Source organism: Lasiodiplodia theobromae (genome assembly GCF_012971845.1).
Source record: "Lasiodiplodia theobromae strain AM2As chromosome Unknown scaffold_2, whole genome shotgun sequence".
Classification (NCBI taxonomy): domain Eukaryota; kingdom Fungi; phylum Ascomycota; class Dothideomycetes; order Botryosphaeriales; family Botryosphaeriaceae; genus Lasiodiplodia; species Lasiodiplodia theobromae.
Genome location: NW_023336495.1, coordinates 904,406 through 931,708, shown reverse-complemented (window position 1 = coordinate 931,708; position 27,303 = coordinate 904,406). Strand labels below are relative to the sequence as shown.

The 27,303-nt window shown below is 55.7% G+C and overlaps 8 protein-coding genes across 8 annotated transcripts; 2 read left to right on the top strand and 6 right to left on the bottom strand.

Annotated features, from left to right (window-relative positions):
* Positions 1-311: 311 nt before the first annotated feature.
* Positions 312-2,188, bottom strand: LTHEOB_808 (Polyamine transporter; the record flags this gene model as incomplete). The annotated part of the gene is made up of 5 exons (XM_035517517.1): positions 312-348; positions 402-1,025; positions 1,108-1,301; positions 1,352-1,832; positions 1,896-2,188. The coding sequence occupies 5 exons, from the start codon at positions 2,186-2,188 to the stop codon at positions 312-314; spliced, it is 1,629 nt and encodes a 542-aa protein (XP_035369567.1).
* An 811-nt stretch (positions 2,189-2,999) lies between these two features.
* Positions 3,000-4,808, bottom strand: LTHEOB_807 (Threonine dehydratase; the record flags this gene model as incomplete). The annotated part of the gene is made up of 3 exons (XM_035517506.1): positions 3,000-4,303; positions 4,359-4,575; positions 4,626-4,808. 3 exons carry the CDS (start codon positions 4,806-4,808, stop codon positions 3,000-3,002), a joined length of 1,704 nt encoding a protein of 567 aa, XP_035369566.1.
* Positions 4,809-5,137: 329 nt separating this feature from the next.
* Positions 5,138-5,854, top strand: LTHEOB_806 (RNA polymerase ii mediator complex component med8; the record flags this gene model as incomplete). The annotated part of the gene is made up of 1 exon (XM_035517495.1): positions 5,138-5,854. The coding sequence occupies one exon, from the start codon at positions 5,138-5,140 to the stop codon at positions 5,852-5,854; it is 717 nt and encodes a 238-aa protein (XP_035369565.1).
* Positions 5,855-7,229: 1,375 nt separating this feature from the next.
* On the top strand, positions 7,230-8,130 carry LTHEOB_805 (uncharacterized protein; the record flags this gene model as incomplete). Its single annotated transcript, XM_035517484.1, has 2 exons — positions 7,230-7,273; positions 7,326-8,130. 2 exons carry the CDS (start codon positions 7,230-7,232, stop codon positions 8,128-8,130), a joined length of 849 nt encoding a protein of 282 aa, XP_035369564.1.
* A 2,190-nt stretch (positions 8,131-10,320) lies between these two features.
* LTHEOB_804 (Mannose-p-dolichol utilization defect 1 protein) lies at positions 10,321-11,363 on the bottom strand (the record flags this gene model as incomplete). Its single annotated transcript, XM_035517473.1, has 2 exons — positions 10,321-10,626; positions 10,752-11,363. 2 exons carry the CDS (start codon positions 11,361-11,363, stop codon positions 10,321-10,323), a joined length of 918 nt encoding a protein of 305 aa, XP_035369563.1.
* Positions 11,364-12,007: 644 nt separating this feature from the next.
* On the bottom strand, positions 12,008-15,394 carry LTHEOB_803 (AT-DNA binding protein; the record flags this gene model as incomplete). Its single annotated transcript, XM_035517462.1, has 1 exon — positions 12,008-15,394. One exon carries the CDS (start codon positions 15,392-15,394, stop codon positions 12,008-12,010), a length of 3,387 nt encoding a protein of 1,128 aa, XP_035369562.1.
* A 3,770-nt stretch (positions 15,395-19,164) lies between these two features.
* Positions 19,165-20,917, bottom strand: LTHEOB_802 (Pap2 domain-containing protein; the record flags this gene model as incomplete). Its single annotated transcript, XM_035517451.1, has 5 exons — positions 19,165-20,084; positions 20,135-20,308; positions 20,359-20,690; positions 20,766-20,792; positions 20,850-20,917. 5 exons carry the CDS (start codon positions 20,915-20,917, stop codon positions 19,165-19,167), a joined length of 1,521 nt encoding a protein of 506 aa, XP_035369561.1.
* Positions 20,918-25,675: 4,758 nt separating this feature from the next.
* On the bottom strand, positions 25,676-26,086 carry LTHEOB_801 (uncharacterized protein; the record flags this gene model as incomplete). The annotated part of the gene is made up of 1 exon (XM_035517440.1): positions 25,676-26,086. The coding sequence occupies one exon, from the start codon at positions 26,084-26,086 to the stop codon at positions 25,676-25,678; it is 411 nt and encodes a 136-aa protein (XP_035369560.1).
* Between the last annotated feature and the right edge of the window lie 1,217 nt (positions 26,087-27,303).

Below are 27,303 nucleotides of genomic sequence, written 5' to 3'. Positions count from 1 at the left end.
AGCAACATGGTCGACAGCGTGCGTCGTGTAAGAGGGGAGATCTATACCAAGTTTCGGCGCAGCCGTCAATTACTTCCCGGGCACAGTGTCGAAGGCGACGCCACAGGGGGTGCAAAGAAGAAGCTCTATACCGAGGACCGGTACAGCCATCATTCTTTTCCTGGAGGCAATGTCGAAGTTGACGGAGTATCTGATTGGTTAAACTTCGACGGAAGCACTGGAACCTGAGAAATAGATAGATTACGTCTGACAGCGTGATGCTAGCCTCTGAATATTCTAAAAGAAGGCAATGCAGTTTCATTATCGCATGATCAATGCGGCTTATCCTCGTCCTGCCCAAAGTGTTCCCTACAGACACGTTAGCAAATCTCGCAAAACTCATGGAGAGGTGGTCACCATACCTCGCCCACGGACTCTTCAACCTAATCGCCTCCCCCTTATAAAAGAACACGAACGGAATCGCGCACAGCGGTATACTCAAAAACGCCAGCAACGTCCCCGCCCACTCCCACCCCAGCGTCTGATACATCTGCTTCCCGAACAACGGAAACCCGGCACCCACCAGATTCCTTACCAGTATCACGCCCGCCAGCGCCGACGCGCTATACGTCTGATAGCTATCAACAACGTAGTTCAAGATCGCCAAGATGATGATGTATATCCCGGCGCCGAAAAACGCGCTCGCGACGATGGGCACGATCCAGTGCACGGAAGGGTAGCTGGTCCAGGCGAACCAGAACAGCGAGACGGGCAGCAGGAAGGTGCCGAAGCGCGCGAGGTGCATGCGGGCTTCGGGCACGCCCGTGCCGCCGGCGGCGGCCACGCGGCGCAGGTAGTAGCGCTCTTGTAGTGGTAGGTGCAGCGATGCCGCCACGAGGCTGCCGATGGCTAGCCCCGCGAAGCTGCAGCCCCATTGCCCGGCGTTGAAGCCGTGGCCGTCGCCGAAGACGAGCGGGAAGGACTCGTTGAGGAGGTAGACGATGCCGTAGATCCAGCCGTTGTAGAGGGCGGCGAAGAAGGTGATACTGTTTTCCAGAGTGGGTGAGATTCGAAAGAATTACTTCAAGTGGAGACGAGAGTGCTTCGTTTTGGGAGGGAAGGACTTACGGCTCGGTGAAGAGAAAGCGGATGGGTCGGGTGAGCGTGATGGCGAAGAGCGTGTGCAGGCTCTTCTTCTCGTCGGCATCGGCGTCGAGGAGGTTGTCGGCCGCGGAGTCGAAGCCTTCGGCGCGTAGCTGCTTGCGGACGCGGTTTGCCTTTTTCTCGAGGATGATTGAAGCGCGCGTCTCGGGGACGGTGAGCTGTGGAGCCGTAAGCATTAAGTTCTGGCTTAAAGAAGCGAAGACTTTACCACAAGGAGGATCCAGACACCTCCGAAGATGGCCAAGTACACCCAGAACAACCATCTCCAGCCTTTGTTCAAAGCAATGTAGCCACTGATGACCAAAGCGAGAGGTGGACCGAATGTACTGCTCAATCCATAGATGGCCATGGCGCTTCCGCAATCATTTCTCGCCCAGAGATCACTGACGGTGCCTCCGGTGTTTGTAAGCGGTGCGCTGCCGAAGAAGCCCTGCAGCAAACGGCAGACGATGACGGTTCCGATATTTGGCGCAAGGGCAAGCGGAATCTGGAATATGACGAGAAGCAGCCAGGACCACACGTAGACTGGGCTTCGACCAAAATATTCAGACAAAGGTGCCAGCATGAGAGGCCCGACAGCGAAGCCCAGGATGTACATGGACAGGCCCACGGTTCCGACTTCGGCAGAAACAGAGAAAGTCTCTATGAGCTGCTCTTGGCCGGAACTGTACCCGCCTGCGCAAAGGCAGCTGTGTTGAATTTGTCAGTGTCTATTCTGGTCATGGAAGCTCTAGAGGGCTTGGAGAACACACGTGAGGACGTTCAGCATGCTGACGAAACAAGTGATGTACCACTTCTTCCATTTTGGCCAATTCCGCGGAATGTCCCTGTCATCGACGGAAAAAGTCAAATAGACAGACTCGGCATTGTCAGGAAGCTCTCTCGCCCGGTTGAGAACTTGCTCCTCGGAGAGTAGGATTTTGCCTTCGGATTCCTCCTTTCGGAAGCCGCCGGAGGGAGAATCGACATTCGAAGTTCGCGATTCCAGCTCTTTTTCCAAGTCTGCAGGGTCGCTGCGGTCTGAATTCTGACGCTGGTCACCCATTGTGCGAGGCAATGCTGGGGATGTTGAGGGAAAAGGGGATGCGGTGAAGCGGACGAGAGCTGAAGAGGATTTAAAAGGCGGCGAGCGGGCTTGCACGCCGTCCAGCGACGATCGGTCGCCAAGGCACTGGACTGGCAACCCCAGAGCTTGACCAAGCGGTGTGGGGACATCTCCAAACCCCAAGCTCTCGACTCCATCTATGACGGCATCTCTTGCCGGAGATGGCGTTGATCATGACCCGCTAGTGATTGCAGTGCTTATCACCTACCAGCGAAATTAATTGCAGATCGACACCAATTCGTCGAAGCCACTCTTTGATTTCCGCCTGCACCCGTAGTCGGCAGTAGGTGAAAGCAGTCGTAGGCTGGCGGATGTTGTGGATGTCAGCACGGGAGTAGGTGGCGGAAAAAGGCGGGTTGGTGATCGTCGGGCGGGAAAAGAAGCTCTTGCCAAGCCCCACCAAGAACTTTTGGCAGCTCCACATTTACTACTCCCTCTTATCAACGATCCATACTCCATTGGCTATGCTTGTGCCTGGGAGTGACGCGGCCACACGGCTCGTCCTGTCGGCTCGCAAGTGTTGTGGATCGGTGCGATATTCCCGCCATATTCCCTTGATTTCATCCACTTACCTAAGTTGCAAGGATAATTTGTTCAATGTAGACGACGTAATGTGAAAGAGGTTGAATTGGCTTTTGTGTCAAGTCTGTTGACGGATATTTCTCGCCTCTACCTTTCAAACCCCAACCAGTAAACTCCAAAAAATGATGCGTACATAACAAAACATCTCACGTTACCTGGTCCCAAATATCTACTCTCTGAGGAACATCTTGTAGACAGGGTTCTCCGTCTCCTCGTTGAAGGGGTAGTTGATCTTCTTCAGGAACTCCTTCAGCTCGTCCTCCTTGCCCTCGGGGCACTGGATGCCTGCCAGGATCTTTGCCACGTCACCGCCGTGGTTACGGTAGTGGAACAGCGAGATGTTCATGTCGGGCTGCATCGTAGTCAAGAATTTGTACAGAGCGCCAGGCCTCTCGGGGAACTCGAACGCGAACAGCCTCTCGTTGGACACGGCGGATGGGCAACCGCCGATGAGATACCTGACGTGGGATTTGGCAACTTCGTCACCCGACAGGTCGACGGCGTGCATGCCGTCCTTTTCCAGCCGGGTGATGAGGTCGGCCAGATCACGGCTCCGGCTGGCAGCATTCAGTGCGATACCGATGAGGATGTTGGCTTTCGATGCGTCGTTGTAGCGGTAGGCAAACTCGGTGCAGGACATGGGGTACACAGCCTTGATCAGGTTTGCGAAGGCACCGGGTGCCTCCGGGATAGTGACAGATAGCAGCGCTTCCTTCTTCTCACCGAGCGCAGCACGTTCGGCGACGAAGCGAAGGCGGTCGAAGTTCATGTTGGCGCCCGAGGCAACAGCGATGAGGCCGCGGTTGGTGTTGGGCGAAGGGTTGGCGGCGACGTACTTCTTCAGACCTGCCAGTGCGAGCGCGCCTGCGGGCTCGACGATGGAGCGCGTGTCCTCGAAGATGTCCTTGATGGCGGCGCACGTCTCATCCGTCGTGACTTGGATGACCTCATCCACGACCTCAGAGGCCACACGGAAAGTCTCCTCGCCAACGTTCTTCACAGCAGCTCCGTCGGCAAAGAGACCGACTTCCGAAAGGGCGACGCGGCGGCCGGCCTGGAGCGACTGGACCATGGCGTTCGCATCGTACGTCTCAACGCCAATGACCTTGACGTGAGGTGCTATGCGCTTGATGTAGACACCCACACCGGCGATCAGACCACCGCCACCCACGCAGCAAAAGACTGCCTCCAGCTCCTGCAGGTTCGTCTGGCGCAGGACCTCCATGCCGATGGTACCCTGGCCGGCGATGACGTACGGGTCATCGAACGGCGCAATGTTGACCAGACCGTGCACCTTCTCCAGCCTGTGTGCCTCCTCCTTTGCCGCGTCAAAGTCGTCTCCATGGAGGACGACGTGCCCGCCTAGTCTCGAAACGTTCTTGTGCTTGATGTCGGGGGTGCCGGATGGCATGACAATGGTGGCGGGGATCTTGAGTTTCCGTGCAGAGTACGCAACGCCCTGGGCATGGTTTCCTGGACGCAATCAGCACCCTGACTTCTAAATCCCCAGGCAATACTTATGGCATACCTGCAGAGCAAGCAATGACGCCCTTGAAACTTTGCTCCTGGTCCAAATGCGCCATCTTGTTGTAGGCACCGCGCAGCTTGAAACTGAAGACGGGCTGCAGGTCCTCACGCTTCAGCATGACGTTGCATTCCAGGCGGTTGCTAATATTAACGGCATGGGTCAGAGGCGTCTCCTTCACAACCTCGTAGACGCGCGAGGTCAGGATCAGTCGCAGGTACTGGTCGACGGTCAGAGGCAGCCGCGCAGAACTCGGAAGGGCTGCATTACGTCTGGATAGCCATTGGGAAGCAGGAAGTGCTCCGGCACACCCTGAGTCTTCACCACGGGGCTCTGGGGCGGCGGCGTCGGGTTGGCGGTATATTCGGTCAGTGCGAAACTGTTGACCCTGGGCGTCTGAGGGCGCGTCGTGGTGCCATTGGTCTCGACCTTCGGCGACGTTGGATTCGCCATGGCTCAAAGCAGCGGAATTCTGGTGGAAAAGGAAGGAGAAGTGTGCGCGAGAAATGTTGTCGTTCGATAATTTGGCTGCATTCTTACAATGCGTCAGAGCAAGCCCTCGTCCCGCATTTTCCATCATCCGATCTCGGACTGACTCGCGCAAGCTCGTTGCTTTCCATTACGCCCGCTCCGACTCGCCGACACACCAACACCAACTCTCCAACACTTCGCGCCGCACTCGACCCACAATCCAACCTCAACTTCACGTCGTACCACCGGCAATCCGACTCCACCACCATCAAACCAATTGGACCCGGATTTCCGCACCACCACCACCCACCATGTCCGCCCACGCCCACGCGCCAACCTCGCGCGCCCCACCCGACGAAGTGCGCTCGCTCGACCTCCTCGCGCAACGACTACAGCATCTGAACGGCGCGCTCGAAGTCCTCAAGAACACGCAGCTCTCGTACAGCTGGGACGCGAGCGCGCCGCCCGCGCCGTGGCCGACCGTCGCCCACCAGTCCAACATCATCAACGGCCGCCTCAGCGCGCTGCTCGAGGCCTTCGCCGCCAACCGCACCCTGCTCAACCAAGCCCACCCCTTCCCGCTGCCCACTTTCCCGGGCCGCTCCCATGAGAACATGGCCACCCAGCTGACCCGCAAGAAGATGGTGCCTTGGGTGGAAGACTGGATCGCCGACGGCCTCAAGCTGGCTACGGGCGATGAGGCTGCTGAGGATTCGGTGGCAAGGGTTGACGGCGCGCGGCCGTTGAAGCTGGCGGGGGAAGGTGGTCTGACTGGCGAGCAGATTGAGGAGTTGTGGGATTGGGCGGGGCCGGCGGGTGGCGAGATTGGTAGGGAGGTTTTGACGGCTGAGGATGAGGATGAAGAGGGCGACGACGAGGATGAAGATGAGGAGGACGAGGAGGAGGGTGCGATGGAAGGCGTCGAGGGTGCTGGGGCCGAGAAGAAGACGGAGACCATGCCGCCCATCCGCCCGATGATGCCCTTGGACGACATCTTGAAGTTCGTCAGCACTGGCGTGGCGCCGTGAGGATCGCTGGCTTGGTCCCATCACGGCGTGGGAAAATTTCCTTCTCATACGATACCCTTTTGAATCTACTGCCAGTGCTTCTTCCAGCATTGATATCAGCGATTCCTCGCCCAGGCCTCACTACCTACCTATTGTCACAGGTCCACGTATAAGCACAAGGGCACTGTAGCTGGTGGGCGGACAGCAAGCGGGACGGCTAGTATCCCATCACTCCGGATGGCATATATGTGCTTGATCGGCTGGGACTTTCATAGGAGCTGGCTTTCCTCAGCGAGCAAACGCATGCAGCTTTGATCATCTTGAGCACATTGATGATTCGCGGTCCATCTGCTCAATCGCGGGGGACCAGATACTACACTCGAAATCATCGCAAGGAGCATAGCCATGCTGCAAGGCTGCCGGCAAGGTTCAGAGTGTGGGCATTTCAACAGCATAGCGCAGTGCCATGACGTTTCACTCCTAGCTACGGGGCGCCGACCTGTCCGGGAAATAGCTTACTTCCGGACTTGCAGGCGTACGTCTAGTGAGTGTGGAAGGCTGTCTGAACGGACCATTCCGTCGTCCTCCGGATCTATCACCAATGTTGATATATACAAACACATATAGCAATTCCCGCATCTTCGTGACCCCCAATGCCTCAATTCCGTTCTCGTTACTTCTAGCGAAAGATTCATTCACTTACGGCTAATGTTAAGCCAGTCAATCGCATTCGAGACAAGTATAGGTCCACAGAGAGACTGTTGAAGAAATACCTTGAGAGAGAGTGAAGGGACGTCTGAGAAGAACACAATGGAAGAGCGAGGAAGCGCATCTACGCGTGTGGGGAAGTTGGGCGCATGGCGAGCCGACGGGAGATATACTCTTTGGGCCCCAAAATTTGCCGTCTCCCACCAAGAGTTTGACGCTTCCTCACGATATTTCAACCCCATCTATAGAATATCACTTCTGGTCATCTCGCTCGCCATGGAATTACTGACAGTATAGACATTCTGGAGTATAATAACTCTAAAAACTACAACGGCGATCGCTAGCAGCACGATAACCGGTAGCAGGATGAGATCTTACTAATATGTTCGATCGCGCTAGGCAGCGGTTGCTAGTGTAGTAACCCGACTTAGTGGAGGTCTAGAGTTGATTTATCATCTACCGGCTGACTCAACCTATACGAAACGCCAATCTAGCGACCACGGCATAAGAAGTGAAAGAATGTGAAATATACAGTGGCCAGTGATATCGGCCTGCAAGAAGCCACCCGTCATTGTCAAGGTATATAAGTCTTCCATATCACTGGATCCCGCTCTTCATGACCCTTTCCTTCGACTCTGAACTCTGAACACTGCACACTGTTATTTCGACATATCGATTTTCTTTACAGATGGGTCCAGTAATTCTAGTCCACTGTGGTGTCTTAACATCAAAGTAATGCTGCCGCCAGGAGCACACTTTAAGTTAGTAACTAACATTTTTCTAGGTTTGTGGATGACACACCCAATGACCAAGATTCTGAAGCAGAGGACAATCCTCGCTGGGTGACTCCCGGGACACCCCCAGACGCGGATTCCATCACCACGCAGGCCGAGCAGCGCATGGGGATGGGCTTGCATGGGGTCTGGACCGCCACTGCCTTCCTCCCGCCGCGCGGAGCCACACCGGACGACCTCTTCGCGGCACGCCACGTCTTCGCCGGGAACGAGACGTACTGCTTCGTCCTCCGCCGCCGCCACGTCCCCACCTTGGGCAGCCTGCGCACGGCAGCAATCTTCGTCGATGGCGCGTGCTCGCACAACGGCGGCGGCGGACGTCGCGGCATCATCCCGCGCGGCGGGTGCGGCTTCATCACGAATCCGAGCCCGAACGGCCGGCACGCGTTCGCGCTGGAGCACGAAGGTCCGTCGGGCGGACTGTACACGCACACCAGCAACCGCGCCGAGCTGCGCGCCGCCGTCGCGGCGCTGCAGTTCCGCTACTGGGCCGCCGGCGGCTGGGAGCGCATCGTGCTCATCACCGACTCCCAGTACGTCGGCCGCCACGCCACGCACTGGCTGCGGGAATGGTCCCAGCGTGGGTGGTGGTCCTACACGAGCAACCAGCCGATCAAGAATCGCGACTTGTGGGAGGCGCTGAGCGAGGAGATGGGGATGCTGGCGCGCCAGGGCTGCGAGGTCAGCTTCTGGGTGGTGCCGAGGCGGTGGAATGCCGTTGCGGACGCCGCGGCGAAGTCGGCCGCGAGGGAAGTTGGAAGTGAGAAGTTTTTGAGGGCTTTTTGGCCCAAATAGTCTTGTCCGGTGTTGGGAGACCGGATCACCTATGGCCACTCCTGGCCACCGCGATTGGCGACACGCCGCAATCACTTCGACTGCTATATGAAGCACCACCGATGGTTCGTCAGGGAAGTCATCCGTTCTTGCAAGTTTGCGTGGACCATTGTCTATTCCTATCAGGCTTTCCAGTACGCAGTTGTTCTTTAACATCCCAGTTCCAACGTCGCAAAACAGCCTGTGACGGAGGGACTGATCTGTCACTCAATTTTGTTACCTCAGATGTAGTACCAATATGCACTCGGTTCGTTGGATCTGATATCTGGACACGATTGTGAGATTTTTGATCCTACTCAACAATGACTTCCATTACTTGTAGGTTAAGAGAATCTACATATCTTTCTGCACTGTCCGCACAGCGTTTCGATAAGCAACTAACTTCTCCAACTGATTCACAATCCATTGCAGTATTCGTGTCTTTTTCCATGTTTCGACCACTGCTTAGTTTCATAGTCCTCCATGTCACAATCACCAGATCTGAGAAAATCGGGGATAGGCCCTCACGACAGGGCCATCGACTTGAACACTTGGCCGTCACCCACTAATCTAAACCTATGCTGCTCAGCCTGCTCCTGGTCATTCGACCGGATCATGTCAACCCACTCCCCTTGATGATCCAATTGACTAAGCGTTGGCCCTTTAGCCCAGATCACATGAGTGCTCCGGAAAAATGACGTGACGCGGTATGCACCGATTCAAACTAGCACAGTGTGCCTGCGTTCACTTCAGTCCAGTGAGTAAGCCAAGATAGCGGGGCGGCAGTGAATACCAGAAACTCCCTCACGTGCTGTGCGACCTGGATTTGAATATTAATTAGATAAAGTTCGACGTTGAAGTCAATGATTTCATCATTCGCTTTGATCCACAGATCTGTGGAGAACCAACAAAATGTCAACATACCACTGCCGGGGTTGTGCCCGTGTTGTCAAACAAGTCGGTGTCAGCAGTATTTTGTACGAGCCTAATTTTACACTTGTACAAGACTTGATGGACTTTGACGCTTTCTCTAGATGAAGCGATTCTACATCCCAACACAATGATGAGCTTCAGCAAGCAAGCAAGCAAGAGTGAACATCGACAGCAGACTCATCCAGCTGACAAGGATAGCCAACTATTTCCACAAGGAACAACGAGTGGTAACCGTAAGTTTGTGGGCAGTAAAAAGCACTAACATCACCGTCGTTGACGACGCTCAAGCCGCAACGAAGCTGGCTGCTTTTAAACACCGCCTCCCGCAACAAATGTGCTGCCTCCAGGAGGTCAGGGTCCTCGCCTCAGCTGCTAACCCCCCGCACAAGCCTCTCAAGAAACCATGTGAACAACACCGAAGCCGACAAACGCATGACGCCATCGGCGGCCCGAGAACATCTCGCCTGCACGCGCCCCTGTGGCGGACGGCCACCGGGTCGAGGATAAAAAGCCGCCGCGATGAGCACTTCTCAGTTTGAGGATCGGCATCAACGACATCGGGGTTGTGGAACTACACATATGAAGTACCATTTCACTCGGTGCGCTTTTGCTTCCGTCCAGCTATCCCGGACTACTTGTGCGGCGTCTGCGTACCCCACGAGCTGATTGATTTTTCTGTGCCGTTTTTTTTTGGCGTTCCTTTGAATGGCTATCACGATTCATTCATGATGATGATGAATCAGATCTCAAATTGATGGCGTGCAAGAGCATCGTTAAGTAGTGCCGGTCATCCAAAATATTCAGTGAAATGATAAGATATGCCCGAAATGCCTCTATCATAAGGCCACACGCCCACCCAGGAAGTGAAATTCTTTCTCGCCATAAGGAACAGGCAAGGTGAACCAAGTCCGTAGAATGATGTAGAATGCCAGAGTCGAGTTACTTGCCTTTATACTTCAACTGAAGAACGTAGGCCAGCCGACGAAAGCCCAGAGTCCATGCCGCATGACCGTTCTCAGAATAGATTCAGCACAAGCTTTGCCCCATGATCCGTAGTTCTCTGCAGGAGGCCAAGAATGGGGCACCAGACATCGTACGAGTGCGCCGCGGCAGCAGCTCAATGGCATACAATCACACACACAAGAACCAAACAAGATGATTCGATCAACATCAATTGCAACGCTTCAACGCGAAAAAAGCCCCCTCCCTCAAAACACCCTAATCGAATCGAAACCCCATCTAACCCCTACGACGAGTACTCGGGCTCTTTCCCTTGCTCGACGCGGTCGACGTCGCCAGCGGCTTTCCGCTGTCCTTCTCCTTGGCCTGGACGGGCTTTTCCGCCTTCTTCTTGTTCTTGTTCTTGCTCTTGCTGCCGGCCTTGGCGCCGCGGCTGGCCGGAGCGTTCCAGTAATAGATCATCTGGATGGCCAGGACGGCGTTGAGCAGGAAGCCCGCAACGAAGCCGAACAGGACGAGCTGGTCGCCAACCTCCTGAATGGTGGTGAAGATGCGCGAGAGGGAGCCGAGGAGGTAGTTGAAGACCTGTTGTGTTGCACAAAGAAACAATCGATCAGCCTTGCCCCGTATCCAAAATAACCCGTGCTCACGCCACATCCAGCAAAGCACTGGAGGGAGGGAGGTTAACGAGAATGATGCCCAAGACTTACCGCGAAAGCGCTCAGCTGGCCCGTTCCACCCTGCCTGTAGACCTCGACAATCTGCGGCGCCTTGCTCGCAATGCTGAGCATGCCTCCGGCGGCCTGCAGCGCAGCCAGCGTCTTCTCATCCACAATACCCTTATCAAACAGCGCATAACCCGCCGCAGCGAGGCCGGCGACCCACGCCGCCGCACCCGCATCCTTGCCCTTGAAGTGCAGCACGAGGGCGGCGATGGCGACGTTCTGGACGGCGATCAGGGCCGTCTCGCCGTAGGTGCTGAAGGGGAAGCCCATGCGCGCGTTGTAGGCCAGGCCGATCAGGTACGACGACGTCTCGAGCAGGTAGGCCAGGAACGACAGGCCCTCGGCGCTCTGCGACCGCAGCAGCTTGATTAGCTGCGGCACCTTGACGATCGACGACGCCCCGATGATGCCGATGCCCAGCCCCTTGCTGATGGCCAGCTTGACACACTCCGGGTAGTTGACCGGGTCGATATCCTTGATCAGCTTCTGGTAGCATTTCGGCCCCAGCAGCGAGAGGCCGGCGTCGTGGATGGGCTCGGGGAGGTTGTGCGTGATGGGCTGGAGCGCGGTGCGCACGGAATCGAGGGCGGCGTCCATGATTGAGCGTGTTCTTGGTTGTTGCGTGGAGGAATGGTCGGAGTAGAAATTGGTGTGAGGAAGAAAAGGTAAGGAAAGAGGGGGTGGTGGGGAGAAAAAGAACGGAAGGCGCGGTGAATGGAAGGTGAGTTGTGGAAAGCTGTTCGGAATATTTCGAGGTCACAGCTTCGCTGACGACCCCGACGCTATGATGCAACGGACCCTGGATCGCCGGGTAGCCTCGGCGTTCCTCTTCAGGGTCTACCGACTAAACAAGCGACATTGCCTATAACTAGGAAATGACCCCTCGTAAGCTAAGAACTTGTTAGCATTTCCAGGGGTCCAACACGCCATAAGCATCTAGATCTAACAGCACGCTGAATGAGGTAGCCAGAACAAAGCCAGGATGGCATGCCCATGCAATTGTAGTAATCATTAACCATTCAACTATGAAAAATACCTATAACGCCTTATAGTCATAAGCCTTTTCACACGTTTCTTTATCCCATAGTTCCTCCCTAACCCAAAATCATCCATCCAGCCACTATTGTGAGACCCAATTCCACCAGTTGATCTTAGCCCCCGAGAGAGCGACCTGCCTTCCCATCCTCATCATAACGATTCATGTAGAATCAATAGCAGTGCCGCAGCCATCTGCCTGCGTTTTAGACTTGATGCTCGCTCTCGCCCTCTCCGCCAAACATCGGCGCCACAGGAGCGGTCGCCAACGGAATCATCGGAGCGCTCATATTCGCAATGGGCGGCGAAGCCTGAACAGCTCCACTCGGAGTTGGACCCTCGATGACCGGCGCCACAGCCTCTGCCAACGCAGCATCCGCAGGCTGAACAACCGGCGGCTCAAGAACGGCTGGCTGCACCGCCGGAGCAGGTCTGGTGGTTTCGAGGGCCGGGTTCGCTTCAGTAACCACTGGAGCGGTGATCGTGTCAATGACCTTTCCGGTGACAGTGCCGCCGTTTTCCTCAACCGCGACGGTGGTCTCGACGACAGCGCCGGCGGACGCGCCTCCAGTTGCATCGGATGCGCTGTCGATCACAGCCTGTATCGACGCGGGCGGGCTACGGACGGAAAGGTCGTGCGAGCCGTAGAGCTGGCTTTTAGCCGACGGTGGCTGGTGCGAGCCGGCAAGCGGGCTCGTCTCAGAGGGCAGGTCGTGGAAGGTCTGCGGAGGAGATGAAACAGGAGTGGTAGACTCAACAGCTGGCTCGGCGACAGGAGCAACTGGGCCGCCGTTGACGGGTGCTTCTGACGGAGGCTCCACGACGGTTGCAGTCTCAACAACGCTGGTCTCCACAATTTGGCCATCCGGCTTCTTGGTGGTGGTAGTCTCGCGGGTTACGAGGGTAGGCACGTCTTCAGGGATGTCGTCGTTGGCAGCTTCAAGCAGAGCTGCAGCGCCTTTGGGCGTGCCGATCGTCAACCCGAGGGCGTCATCGTCAGACTTGGGTTCCTCCGGCTCACTGGGCTCACTGGCCGCATCATCCTTCGCAGTAGCAGTTGCTTCGGCTGGCGCCTTAGCACCCTCAGTCGCATCAGGAACGGGCTCGGCTGCCTTCTGTGGAATAGCTTGGTCCTCATCCGCAACTTCACCGGCGAGACCGAGGATGAAGTTCCATTCCGCAGGACGAACGTTGGACACGCTGAGGCGGCTCTGCTTGAACAGCTGCATATTCTCCAATGGCTGGCCATCCTTAGAGAGCGCCCGCAGCTTATCGAGGGTGACGGTTTCAGGACGTGCGAACTTGCGACGGAAAGCAACCTTCACGCAATACCATGTGGGCTTCTCCTTCTTCGACTTGGGGTCATGGTAAGGGTGCGTGGAGTCGAATGCGCTTTCATCGGGGGCAGCTTCTTCAGCAATCTCCATGATACCAACAATACCTGGCGTCTTGCAGTTCGAATGATAAAAGAAGGCCAGGTCACCCTTCTTCATAGCCAGCATGTGATTCTTAGCGACGTGATTGCGAACACCATCCCAAGGCTCAGGCTCACTAGCAGCAGCGAGATCATCGATGGAGAATTTGACGTCCTTGCCGTTTTCAATGCGAGACTCAGGTTCGGCTTTCAGAAGCCAGTAAGCAAGTCCACTAATCGGATCACGCTCAATTGCAGCGGTTCCAGCGGGCTTCTTTGCCTCAGCTGTCTTTGCCGGCTTCTTGGGCTTGGGGGTCGGCTCCTCAGGTGCGTCAGCTTTAGCTTCACTCTTCTTCGGCTTCGTTGTCTTTTTGGCAGGCTTGGGTTCCTCTTCTGCCGGTGTTGCCTCAGCCTTCGGAGGACGGCCACGGCGTTTCGGAGCGGGCTCTTCGGCTTGCTCGACAGCATCCTTCGCCGGCTGGCTGCGCTTGGTTCCTTTCTTGGGTTCCTCGGCCTTCGCCTCCGCAGGAGTGGCACTCTTCGACTTCGACGGGCGTCCACGGGGCTTGGGAGCAGCGTCAGTCGCCTTCGACGTATCCTTTTCCTTACCCTTCTTGGCAGCCGATGCGTCTTCAGCCACTTCGTCCTTCTTCGCAGCCTTTCCGCGACCCTTTGACGCCTTGGCAACCTCAGATGCTTCTTCTCCGGTCTTTGCTTTAGCCGGGCCGCGTCCACGCTTCTTTGGTGCCTCGACGGGTGCCTCGGTAGCATCTGCAGTAGGCACTTTGGGGACCTCGGCGGTGGGCTCTACGGTGGGCTCCGGGACAGGTTCTTCCACCTTCTTCTCCTTTGCAGCCCTACCCTTCTTTTTCGGCGGCTCCTTTGCTTCCTCAACAGCAGCCTCCTCAGGAGCCTTTGCAGACCTTCCACGTTTCTTCGGCGCCTCATCAACGGGTGCATCTGTCTTCTCCGGACTTTTGGCAGGCCTGCCACGCTTCTTCGGCGGTTCGACGGCCTCCTCAGTTACCTTGTCCTTCGCTGCTGCCCGTCCGCGCTTCTTCGGCGGCTCTGAGGCTTCCTCAGTCTGCTTCTCCTTAGCAGCTCTTCCACGCTTCTTAGGGGGCTCCGGGGCCTCCTCCTCTTCAGGCTTTTCCTCCGCTTTCTCTTCGGGCTTCTCCTCCTCGGACACCTTCGCGGCAGCAGGTCGGCCACGCTTCTTCGATTGCTTGGGCTCTTCAGCAGGTTTCTCCTCAGCGGGCTTCTCTTCAACAGGCTTAGCAGCGGCTTTTCCACGCTTTTTCGGAGGCTCCGGTGCCTTCTCCTCGGGCTGCACTTCCACCTCTTTAGCCGCGGCCGCCGCCTTTCCTCTACCCTTCTTAACCGGCTCGGCGGGGGCAGCAGCAGCAGGCTCCTCTGCCGGTGCTACAGCTTTCCTTCCCCTCTTAGCTGGCACTGATGCTGGAGCCGCAGGCTGCTCCTCCTTCTCCGTCTCTTTCTCCTCCGCCTTCTTCGCCGCACCTCTACCACGCTTCTTCGGCGCTTCCTCGACAGCAACAGCAGGGGCAGCAGCATCAGCAGCAGAAGCGCCATCCTCAGCATCCTTCTTCGCAGCAGCCTTACCCCTACCACGCTTCTTCGGTGCCTCTTCCTCCTTTTGCGCCACTTCCGGCTCCGGTTGCGGCTCCGGCTCGGGATCTGCTGCCGCAGGAGCAGCAGCGGCGGCCTTCTTACCCGGCCTTCCCCTCTTCTTGGCCGGCGCGCTGGTCTGCTCTTCTTGCTGCTGCTCTGCCACGGCCTCCTCCGCAGCATCCTTCAACTCATCGTTCAGCTGCGCGCTCGACGCCGCGTCCTCTTCGGCAGCAGCATCGCCTTTTGCGTTCTTAGGCGGACGGCCGCGGCCGCGACCCTTACCCTTTTTCTCTGCGGCAGGCGCCTCAGTGGTGGTGGGCTCTTCAGTGGTGGTGGTTGCGGGAAGTGCCTCAGCGGCGGCAGCGGTGGTGTCATCCTTCTTCTGCTTCTTCGCACCGCGCTTGTTGGCGGGCGGCGCGGGCGCGGGCTGCGGATCGTCGTTTGCAGTTGCAGCGCCGCGCGTGGTGCGCGTCCGCGGCGCGTCTGAGGCGGCGGCGGTAGTGGCCGGAGCCGTCGCAGAAGCGGCGGACTTGCGCCGTTTGGGAGGCATTGCGGGGAATGAGAACGTGCGACGGTCGCGTGGACTGTGTGTACAGACAGACGAGGATTGAATTGATGAGGGATTGATGCGAGGAGGGGGGTTTAAAAAATTGGACGGAAAAAAAGCACAAATGGCGGAAGTGAAAAAGAGAAGAGAGTAGAAGTGGCGCGACGGAAGAGCGATGAGGGGGAAGCTGTCGCGACGTGCGGCGGCGGGCGGCCCAAGCTCCTCGCAGCTCGCTCAGCTCAGCTGCTGTTCCCTTGTTGACGTTTTCCCCTCTCGTCCAGTCGTCTCTCTCCGTTGGATTACGTCAACCTGTTGCGTGTGTCTTGTCTCTCCACCCCCCGGTCCGTCGGATCGCGTTTCGAAGGAGTCTCGCGGCTGCGAACGGAAAAAAAGAGGACGGGGTGGGTCGAGAAGGGTTCTCGCTGGCAAACTTCAATTAAAAAACCGGCGCGCGGGAAATTGGAGAGGTTGGCGCTCCCCCGCACCTGCGAGCTAACTTATCGCGTCAGCTTCCCGCAACGGCCGCGAGACAAGAGGAAAAACATACGATTCGTGTGGACCGTAAGCTTTTGTCTTACCCTCATGTTCCGCACACGCTGGCTCGTTACGGCTATAATGTCGTCGATTTAATTATCCGCTCTGATCTGGAGCTTGCTCGCTGCCAATGCCTCTGAGACACGGAACTGATCCCGAAGCTTGCTGCATCTGCTCCGATACAAGTAATAATCGCCGATCAGAGAATGCGACGAAACGCAAGACGCTTGAGCTGGTCAAGATCTTGTGGCGTTCGGAATATTCGAGTGGCGAACTGGACTGGCAAGTGTCACCATTTAAAACAAGTACTGCGCATTACTACACCGCTCCGTACAAAGTCTACTCACTTTCACAATCTATGAAACCTTCAAAGGCTGAAGAAGGCTGACTCTAGATTTCACTACAGCTCTTTCATACTTCGAGTCGGGCCTTGTTCACCGCAGTCGTGGTCGCATTCTTAGTTTAATTGATGGCTGGTAAAGATGTGCCTGTTTACGACGTATAACATGGAGCCCAGGTAACACGACGTACCACAATTGACAATGAGCAGTAACTCATCATAGCTCCACGAAATTTTGTAACAGCTGTTACCGTTATCAGTTTACCCTTAAAGAGACATACTCCCTTTATGGATGGTTAAAACCTAAGTTCAAACGTAGATGCAGGTTTCAGAATTAAATAACATCGTCCTGACTTCAACCTCATCTACTTGTGTGGGTCGAGCGCCAGACGTCCACCAAAAAATGCCTAGCATGTAAACTCCATCTCTGACCTGCCACAAGCTACGCATCCGAAGCTATCAGAGTTTCGCGTCGAGCGTCAAACATCAAACAGCTAATCCTCATATATCCAGCCCCTTTCCACACCTCCTCTTAGCCTCCACAAACTTCTTCTTAGACATATAATAGTCAATCACACCCTGGGAAGGCATAAACAGCTTTACCCTGTGCTGGACCATCTGCATAATATCGCGCCCCGTGCGACCACATCTCGCCGGAACAAGGCGTCCCGCCGCACACATAACTTGACCAGAATGTCGCCGATCGCCTCCACAAGTGTGGGATACCATCCCCCCACCATTGCAGCTCACCGACTTGATAATCCAAAATGACCTGCTATCTATCGAAAAACTCGCCTATACCCTCGAAAATCAGGCCATGAGGCGACTCCTGCGAGATCGAAGAGTCATAGACGTCACTACTTTGCCCGACTCTATGAGAGTCTTTTTGTTTTCTTTTTTTTTTTAAAAAAAAAAAGGTCGGGACATAGTCATTAAAGGAGCTGCTCGAACTCGCCCTCGTTATTGGCGCGTCAACCAGGTTCATGTTGGAGACTAGTTCTCGATGCATGATAGGTTTTCAGGTCGCCTGTCAAGCAGCTCTGTAATTTTGTCTCAGTTCAATTTGCACTCGTTTCGATAAATTTTTCTCGAGTCGGTCACCGGCTGAGTGAAGCGTGCATTTCGGATTAATTTCCCACTCGTGTCAGTCTGCATATTTTTAGGGGCAGTAGGCGGTGAAGTCGTATCGCTCGCGTAGTGTAGCGCTTCGATATGAAATCGTTGAATAGATGTCTGCTCTGAAAAGTCGCGAGCTGATAACAAAAGCTCGTGTATAGCGAGCTATTACAGCCAACGACTAACTTTTATTTAATTTTCGCTCACGTCATGGGCAATTGAAGCTATCGTCCAGAAGTAAACGTATAATTGTCAATTTCACATTTACTTCCGGACGAGAGCTTCAACTACACGCAAAAGGCGATTCATTCCTCACAGATATTGTGAAAGTCTATCTCTCCTAGGGCTAGCCTTCGGCTACAATAACCTTCTGTATCTTATCCCGACCGAGTCTGTCCCACAGGCTCAATATTGATCCATGACGCCGTACTCGGGGCCGGCAGGGGTCTCAAAAATCTGGGGGCGGGAACCACATTAGGACGTTCAGTGCAGGTATTTTCGGGACGGGACGAGTAAAGTCTATCGCCGCAACCTGGTTCGCGCAAGTGATGTAAGCTGACGTATGGAAGAGAGACTCTGGCAACGCCTTAGGTCCCGTTTTCCACGGGAGTATAGCACTTTCAGAAATCCTTCTCAAGCAATTCTACCATTCTCTTGCATTAGAGCGACATGTGTTAAGTATTATTATTCATGCTGAAGTTCATGCAGTAGGCTTCGTCAACTAAGAAATGTCAACGGCTAAGTGCTAAGGTCAGAGAGTCTCACTTTTTGTTCTAGTCTACCGTCTATTCGCAGGCTAGAGTGTGTTCCGGATTGGAGACTAGGAATGAGAAGCTTTGCCTACAGTAGAGGATCTACGGGACATTTCCGTAGCGGGATGCCGACTCCTTCCACACAATGCGGGGAGTCTCCGCAAATGGCATAGAACGCTTGAGCTTATCTTTGATAGCCACTAGCCCGGCATTCTCCAAAACAAAAAAAAAGGTTTGAAGAAGTAACAAGGCTCGCGCTTCATGAGTTAGTACGAAGGCCCTAAGTGGCTTTGTGTCTTGATGGATATTTTGGTTGACATACCATTCGTTGGTGGAAATTCTCTAGAATCTGCCACTTCTTCGGTAGGAATAGGCTCATCCGCAATGTGGTGACCACGGGCGAGCAACTTCGAAATCAGACCAAACATTCTTCATGACGTTCATTCGAGTATCACCCTAAAGTGTTTAGTTTAGCGCTCGAAATCTGTCAGTCCTCAGTCCTGACCAATAAGAACAATTTGCACAAAGATATCTCTCATTCGTCATCATGAAAAGAACCAAAAAAGTCCAAGAAAGCAAAAAAGCCAAAATCTCCCACCAGCCGGTGGAGCCCTTCTACTTATACAACTCAAGCCCTAAAGTTGTCTGTCCAGTCCACCGGACCACAAGAAAACCAAATATGTGCCCTACACAGAGAGACGAGAAGCCAAATAAAAAGAGAGAAGAGATGGAAGAAGTGGGTCAAAAAGACAAGACACCTCAAACACCTGGAAATGTGTGTGTTTCGTGTATGACGTTTACGTGAGAGCTCCGCTTTATAACAGCAAAAATATGGGGGGATATAGCAGAAGCCAAACGCTCTTTTTCAAATGGAACCGCAGTTTATACCCAAATTCCACACAATCCAATCAGAGAAAGAAAGAGATTTCAGAAAAGGGACCTCGTGAGATCCCCAAAACATCCCCGTTGCTTCGTGACAGCTTTTTCCTGCAGTAGTTTCCCAGGCTTTCGAAGCCTTTTGAAAAGTCCTTCTAGTAGTCTGCGCCCCTTCCGGAACCGTAGGGTGCGGAGTGCGGCGGAACCTGCGGCGGCGACGTCCTATGCATCCCGGCTCCCAGGTCGGCCTCGTCGTGCGGCGTGGCGAAGGGACCGGACGTCTGGGCAGGGTAGGTAGTGTCGCCAAACGTGTCGTTGACCGGATTGTAGGCGGCCGTTGGATTGGTCGACACGGCCTGGGGGTTGGACAGGGTGTAGGTGCGCTGCAGCTCGAACTCGTCGGCCTCGTCTTCCGACGACGACGAGCTATAGTTATCACCACGTCGGCGCCGGGCGGCGTAGGTTGGGGCGTAGGGGTTCGAGCTGGGGAGCTGGGAGTTGTAGGTTGTCGCCGTCGGGGTTCGGTTCAGATCTGCTGTGTATACTGAAGATGGGGTCGGTCGCGCGTCTCCGTAGGCTTGGGCTGCGAGCTGGCGATGGCGTTGGGAGTTCGAAATCTGCTGCCTGAAAACGTTGGCACCGGCCTCGCCCTCTTCGATGCTGGTCGCACCTGTATTATCAGCGCCCCTCATCGGCTGCTCTTCGTCTATCGTCTTCAGCGATGGGTCCCGCAGTGGCTCCCTTCCTTCGTGGTTGATCGGATAGGCCTCGGGCGGCGCTTCAGGCTCCTTTCCCCAGCTACGGATCGGGAAGGCGCGGCCCTTGCGCCAAGTCTCGCTCACGGGAGGGAAGTATTGGCGGTAGGACCCCCAGGCAGTGAGAATGCCGAGCAGACTACCCGACAGAACGTCAAATGGGTGGTGACGGGCGTCCATGATTCGTGAAGCTGCAACCAAGGCGGCGCCAAGCGTCGGGACCATGACTATGAAACTCTTCCAGACTTCTCCCTTGGAGTCAAGCACGTGGAGCTTGCCAGCGAGGTAGATCGAGAGGTAGTATAGTCCGCCAAAGGCAGCTTCGCGCGGGTTAGCACAGATCGAGGGATAGCGGAATGGGCTGACATACTGCTGCTGTGGCCCGAGGGGAAGCTGCGGAAGCCATCCTTGAGAATGGCATTGTCAGTCTGCGTGCAGATGCTGTGGTTCGACAGGCCAAAGGGCAGGGGGTCTTCGAAGACGTTGGGCTTGCAGCGGTCGATCAAATCGGGTCGCGGTTTGCCAACAGCATTCTTCAACGAGCCTGTCTCCAATTAGCTCGGGCAGAGGCGGTTTCTGGGCGGTAGGGCGTACCGGTGATGGTGAAGGCAGCGCCGACAGAAAGCATCAGGCCCAGAACGCCGCAGTTCAGCTCCCACAGCCTGTCCTTCATGCGATACTTTCCCAGAAGCTTCCGCCTACCCGAAGATCCCGCAGGACCCCTGTTGTGGGAGAAGATCCCGTCGATTACCAGGGTGTAGAAAGCGATTATCAAGGCCGGGGCCAGGACGGCGATGATGCACAGGTCGAAGACGGGAATGCGCTCCTTGACGGCATACTTGTATTGCAGGGTGTAGTTCCGCAGCGAGAACTCCTGGTGGTGCGGCTCGACGGAATCAAGGGCGTAGAAGGCGATGATGAGGACTCTAGAGGCATGTCAGCGGGCGGGCGGGAGCGGCAGGAGGTCGTGTGCTGTGGCGTTGCAGCAGCAAGTGACGTACACGATAATAACATAGTCGAAGATGTATCTGGCAGCGCACACGGTCAGCGGCGGGCGGGGCGGGACGACGGGCAGAGCGGCTTACGAGACGATGACGGTCTTGGATAGGCGCTTCTTGCTGAAGGGCAGCTTCTGCTGGTTCCAGGAGTCCATGGTGGCGCCGGGTGGAGTCCTGGGTCGGGGAGAGAGAGATGCAAAAGAGCTTCAAGAGGGTGGTGCAGCTCTCATATCCCAGGGATGCGCCGAGGCGGTGATTGGGCGCTTGGCGCAGGCTGGGCGTGCGGTGCTGAGGTGTCGCGGAGTGGCTTGGTGGACACGAATGATCGCCTCTGTTCGGGCGGAAGAGCGCTGCATCGTTTTCTGCTTGGCCTCGCCCGCTGGCGCTGAAACGGCGTCAAACACTGAGCGGCGTGGAGTGCTAGACTGCCCAGTGCCTATTTTTGGGCGGCAGCCAATCCGCTCCAGCCTGTCGCGCCTCCGCCCCGCTGCCTCTCGCTGCGCCCCAATTCACAACCGCTCCTGTGCCTCTTCACGAGAGGGCGAATCACATGGCGTCATCGCGCCGTAGGGCTAGCAGATCTTTCGCGCGCGGTAATTCCCCCCTATTCGCCGTCCCCACGCCCCGCTACTACTTATCATGCTCTGGAACACGCGGAGCCCGCGGCCCGCCGACGTCTACACGCCGTCTGCTTCACCAAGCATTCCTGTACCCAGCATCCGAAACTCCCACGGTGGGCCCGCTGTTTGTTCTGCTGTCGGCCGCTAATAGGACGCTGAATAGCAGAGCATAGCAGCAATGCTATATCACGCTTTTGCACCCGCATCTCCCATTGGCCAGGTTCCGCGCATCGAATACGCAGGGAAAAGGCAGCGAGTCAGGCTGCCCCAGACGAGGCTGGTCTGAGCTGCGCCAGCATCTGCGACACCATCCGCCACCATGAGCTGCCTTCAAAACATTTAGTTTTTGCCGTCGATCAGGCGCACCTTGGCCTGCATTTCGAATCTCAAAGGATCATTTGCCCCACATATCTGCCGGTGCGGCCAAATACCTCTCCGCTTACTCAGATCCACATGCAGCGCCCCCTCCTTGGCTCGCTGTGCCACTACGTACGAGGCTTGGACTGTCAACTTTCGTACCACACCTACTACCTCTTTGTCTTCAGCCCCATCCGTGATACCCTAGTCTCGGGCCCTGCCTGCCGATCGGTCCGCACAGCCTTCTGCATCGCGGGGGCCATTTGCGGGGTTAAGCCACCATGATTGCTACACCATAAACCCCTCATGCGCGATGCCTGATTTCGGCCCTTCAGCTTTGCCCCAATTAGCGTCCGGCCCCCACAGAGGGCTATCTACACCGCTCCACTTTTATACACCATCACATGGTCACGCCGCAGCACTCTTCCTCTATGAAGCAACAAATACCCGGAGGAAAATGCAGCCTTGACCTTTTTTTAAAATCTATCCGGATATAGATCCCATCATCCACATTTAGCAGGCTATGGAATTCTTCCGTGGTGATTTCCAAAAGAGCAAACCCTATTTAGCCCACTATCACGGCGGAGAGCAGCCTCACGTTCGTGTAACTGTTCAGTGATTGGTGTAACAGTAAGCAACGACATGCACCGAACTCGCTTGAATCAGCCCTGTCAACTCCACACCTAAACTCAGCTACGGCAGACTTTGCACCCGTACGACCAGAACTGAAGGCTATGGCGGCTCAACGGCAATGCGTCAGCATTTGTCCTTCCACATTCGGCTGAGAAACCAATCTCAGGTGATGTGACTCTGCATATCGCCCACCTCAACACCGCCAAGAGATCAGGCTGCTTGAACTGCTGCTAGGCCGAGACCACCAGCTGCTTCATTGCAATATAGCCCATGCCAACTGAGATTTCTCGCCATCACAGAAGGCTCTTTCGTACACCTGTGGAGATAATCAAGGGATGGCAATGTCCTGGTCGAAGAAGAATGGCTCACCGTCCGGGCTAACAGGAATTGTGAAAACCGCAACGAAGCCCGTGTTGCAGTCCGCAAATCGCGCGGCGATGCGGTCCGTGATGAGCGGTTGTTGTAGAAGGTGCCCTCCACGCCTTCCCGTGCGCGCCTTCCCGTGCAGCGACGCAGCCTGCGTGGCAGGCACGTCCTTCCTTCTCGGTTCTCTTATCCCTCCACCGTCGTCAACGCCTCTAATCACCCTCCAGCTCTACCGTTTTTTTCACACGCAGAACTCAAGCATGCCGCGTCCCTCGCCGGATCTTCCGCCCGGCTGGTGGAGGAGTCTTCAACTTTCCGTGGACCAGATTCCTACCGCCCACGTCACAATAACGGCAGGATTCGGAGTCGCAGCCTCCAAGCTAACCAACCTCGACGTTACTATGATGAATACAGTCGAAGCAGAAGTCGATTTCGGCATGACGGCAGCCGCTGAAGCCGCAGTCGCCGCTACGACAACGATGGCCGGGGCTATCGTTACCGCTCAACCGACCGAAGCCATGATCTTCCCGCTTCTAAGCCCGTCGCCGTGGCCGAGAATCGCCGCCCGGATCCTCCAGCTTCTGACTCTCCCAAACCAGCCGCGGTTTACCTTTGTACCTGTAATCCCAGGTTAGAAAGCGACGGATCCGACAGCAGTAGGGGTATGGGGGTATGGGGGTATGGGTGGATACTAAACGCCCGGATCCAGAAAAGGTACACCAGGAGCTCCGCAGACTTTACGACATCATGCAAACCGGCGGCTTCTCTCCAGAGATCTATGGGTCTAAAAAGATCGAGCCTTTTTTCGTTTGCTTTATGGAGTTTTCTGGGGCCACCACCTCTCCCGTTGGTTTGCCTCGTCCATCGATTACCCACTGGCCACCTAATGTCATCCCGCTCGTTGTCCGTGAAATTCAAAAATGGTTCCAAACGCACCGCTTCAAGTCTCTTCATTCGAAAGAGCTACCTATCCACGAGTTGGAGATGGCTCTTAAACAAGGCACTTCCTGGGGACAGCTTATGCTGTGGCTTTTCCTCCGCAATGCAACCATTCACCCCCCAGGCGCTCGCGTCCTACGTCCGCCAGAAGCTAGAATCTATTTCCTTTGTTCTCCAGGAAGTTCCACTCCATCCATTCGACCTGGCACGGCAGATGGGTTGGGGTTTTATATCTAGAGAGAAAGCGGCCGATAAGGTAGTGCAGCGCGCAGAGTACAGCTTCACCCCATCAGCCTCACCTCTCGGAATGGATCCAGTGCCACCAGGGCATTTTAGACGCCAACTTCTTCCAGCGTCTTCGCGGCCAGTGGGCCACTCCACTGATCAGGCTTCGTCGCAGCCAGTGGTCGGCGAGGCCTCTTCGCGGCCAGCGGACGGTGAGGCTTCTTCTCGCCTGGCGAACACTTCCACTGTCCAGACTTCTTCTCAGCCAGTGGTCAGTCAGATTTCTGCCCAGCCGATGAATGCGTCTACCCGTAAACGCCCAACAGATGCTCCAGATCGCCCTTCCAAGAAGCTCGCTGTCAATCCTCCGGCTCCAGACCCTGGTGATTCACCTTCTGACGCTGCCGGCGTTTTGACTTCTACGGCCAAGTCTGGTCAGGTCGCAATGAGGAACAACAATACTGCTGTCCACTCCAAGCTCCAGCCACATGAGCCTAAAGTCTCCACTCAGCCTTCCCGCCAGGCTGGTTCTGTACAGGCTCCGCCGCCTTCAAGCGCTCATCGCAAATCGAGCAGTACTGGATCTGACCCTCTCACCTAGCAAGCTTACACGCGGAATGTGAAAGTCTACAATGCTGAAATGATGCACAATGCAAATCAAGACTACGAGCGGAAGCAAGAAGAGTTAAGAAAGCGCCGCACTACTGCACTGGAAGAGGATATGGAACGTTCGGTTTTGGACGAGAGCTATCGTAGCAGCCCTTCCGCTGCACTGGCTCCCGCTGGTGGTAGGACCCTGAAATTCTTCGCACTAGCCTTCGGTTGCAATTCCTCAAAATGACAGCATGAACCTATCCTTTAGAATGGCTCATTTACTTCCTTTCTCGACTTGGGCATGATACAACAACAACCACGCCGCGCATCTTGCAGATTGTGACGCAGGCACCGTTGCGGTGTTCACAATGTAGACAAGATCACAGGCCCTAGTATAACATTCTTCAGCACATCAAGCTCCAATATTTTATGATATGGTCCTTAGTCAAGAAATCATCGTAGATATGTGAGGTGTTCTTCGATGATCAAGTCTTAGATATAGCATTTGCTTATGAACAGAAACTACTGTTTCGCCCGCAGGCCGAAGGACGTACGGCATCAATCCACTGAGGACGATGCCGATGACATCAGTCGGAGTAAACGTTCATGATCATACCCATCTTGTGACCCATGTCAAGAGGTCTTTCTTGCCCTGTACTTCTCCAGCATGCCCAGTCATGCTCATGGAAAGCGGTGTCCCTTTTCGCGGAACAAAGACGTGGATAGGGAAAGTACCGTCATCCCACCTGCCAGTATGTGTGTGAAACTGGCGGTCGTGCGGTCCGTCTTGGGCTGCACATTTATTTACTCCCTTCTCCACCTCCGCCGCGCTTGACGCTGTTTCCTTTCTCTCCATGCTGCTCGTATCCCAGATCCTACGGCGTCTTTATTGCTTGCGGCGAGGCTTGATGATGGAAAGAGGTCGGCGAGTTCGATGCTTGCTGAGTAGAGGGAGCCAAGGAAGCGTCAGAGCCAGCTCTTCGCTCGTCCTTCCGCATCATCGAGCATGGCCTCTCCCACCAGGTGGATCCAGCTTTACACAAGTCAGCCTCCACGCACTCCATCGGCATCGACAATTCATCACTGACTGAACTCACATCAACACCACCACACCGCTCCTCAGCCCTCACAAAACCCCCAATGGCGATTAAATCCTTCTTCGCACCGAGCCATCATCCCTCACGGCCCACCACCACCACTGTGCTGCCCACCGTACTGCCCGCCCGCCCCTCCTCCTACATACGCTCCTCCCTGCACTCCTCCTCCATGCTGCCCACCATCTCCCCCGCCCTTCCCAGTCAAGATCAACATGGCCTTGTACGACGTGAACAAGATCAGCGCGACGGCCAACACGGTCATGCTGCCCCACGCCGCGACGAGGGCGAAGACTCGGCAGAAGCGGTGGGCGGCGCTGTGGCGGCGCAGCAGCGGCGGGGGCGGCGCCGGGTGCTCCTCGCCGCCGCCGAAGGGCTCGAGCTCGACGTCGATGTTGTGCGGGCTGCGGGGCGGGGTGATGTAGAAGGGGGAGTGGGACGGACGGGGAGAGGAGATGGGGGAGAGGAGGGGGTGGTATTTTGCTGTTGAGGACATTGTGTATTTATTGTGTTTTGTTTTGGGGATTGGGGAAGGGTGATGGTGTTTTATTTTCTTTTTCCTGTTCGCCTCCTCTTGACGACCAGCGGGTTTGGAGGAGGGAGAGGGAAGGAAGGAAGAAAGAAAGGAAGGGAACGGAACGGAAAGGAAGTTTAAATGTAGGTGGTTGGTTGTTCTTGGAACGCAGGATTAGGGTCAGGCGAAGCTTTAATAGCTCCCGCATGGGTCAGGTCAGCCGCGGACTGTTCTCGCGCATCGCCAGCCACTCGGAGGAATTGGCGCGGACTCGCGACTCAAACGACGGGCGCGCGGGCTTGTCAACTGCCAATGGGATGGCTGGAGGGAAGTTCTTCAGAGGCAGCAGTGGTAGAGGGGTGAGGGATCGACCGGAACTGGCGTTGGTCCGCGCCTGGGACTAGAAAAGCTTCAGCTCGGGAGCGATCGCCCATCCCATCTAACGCCCCTCCGCGGAGGCCGCGGGCGGTGATGGTATCGCACGACTGGGCGCCTAGCCGTCAAACTAAGGGCAAGTGATTCGTCGACGCGCGCCGAGAAATCGCGCAGAACACGAGCTTATTTACAGAAACAATGTGGGGTGTGGGGCGAGTGGTGACGACGGGGGGAATAAATACACGCCGCTTGCGTCCTGCTGTTGAGGCTGTGCTACCCTTCTCTCAGGCAATCGCGTGTTTCACCCCAACCGCCCGTCCAAATATGACGCAACAGGGGGCCAAGACGCCGGTAGTAGCCCGCCCTCTGGTCAACACCTGTCGTGCGACCCCAGGTCGCCCGGCGAGTGCCGCCCTGTTGGACCAAGGCACGTTCTCACGGCCTCCTCACCTTGGACGATCTGCACCCCTCAAATAAATCCCGTTCCGCACACCGCCGCATGGCTTTTTGGACAATTGCCATCACGATACCATCGAAGATTCCTCTACACGAACTGCCAAGGGACACTTCTGAATTATGTATTATTGTCCCCATCATTCTTTTCTGGAGCATTTAACCCAGCCTTCTCTCCTTCCTTGCACTCGACCATGACACCCCTTTCTCATTTTGGATCCTGCAAACTTGTGCCTGATCGTCCCACGGTTCATCTTGAGGCCACATTCACAAAGCTGTAAACTGGCTGATCGCCCTTGCGACATTTCCCTGAGGTAAATTCAGGGTCGTCTCGAATCTGTGCGTATAATTTGGATTGGCAGTATATCCTT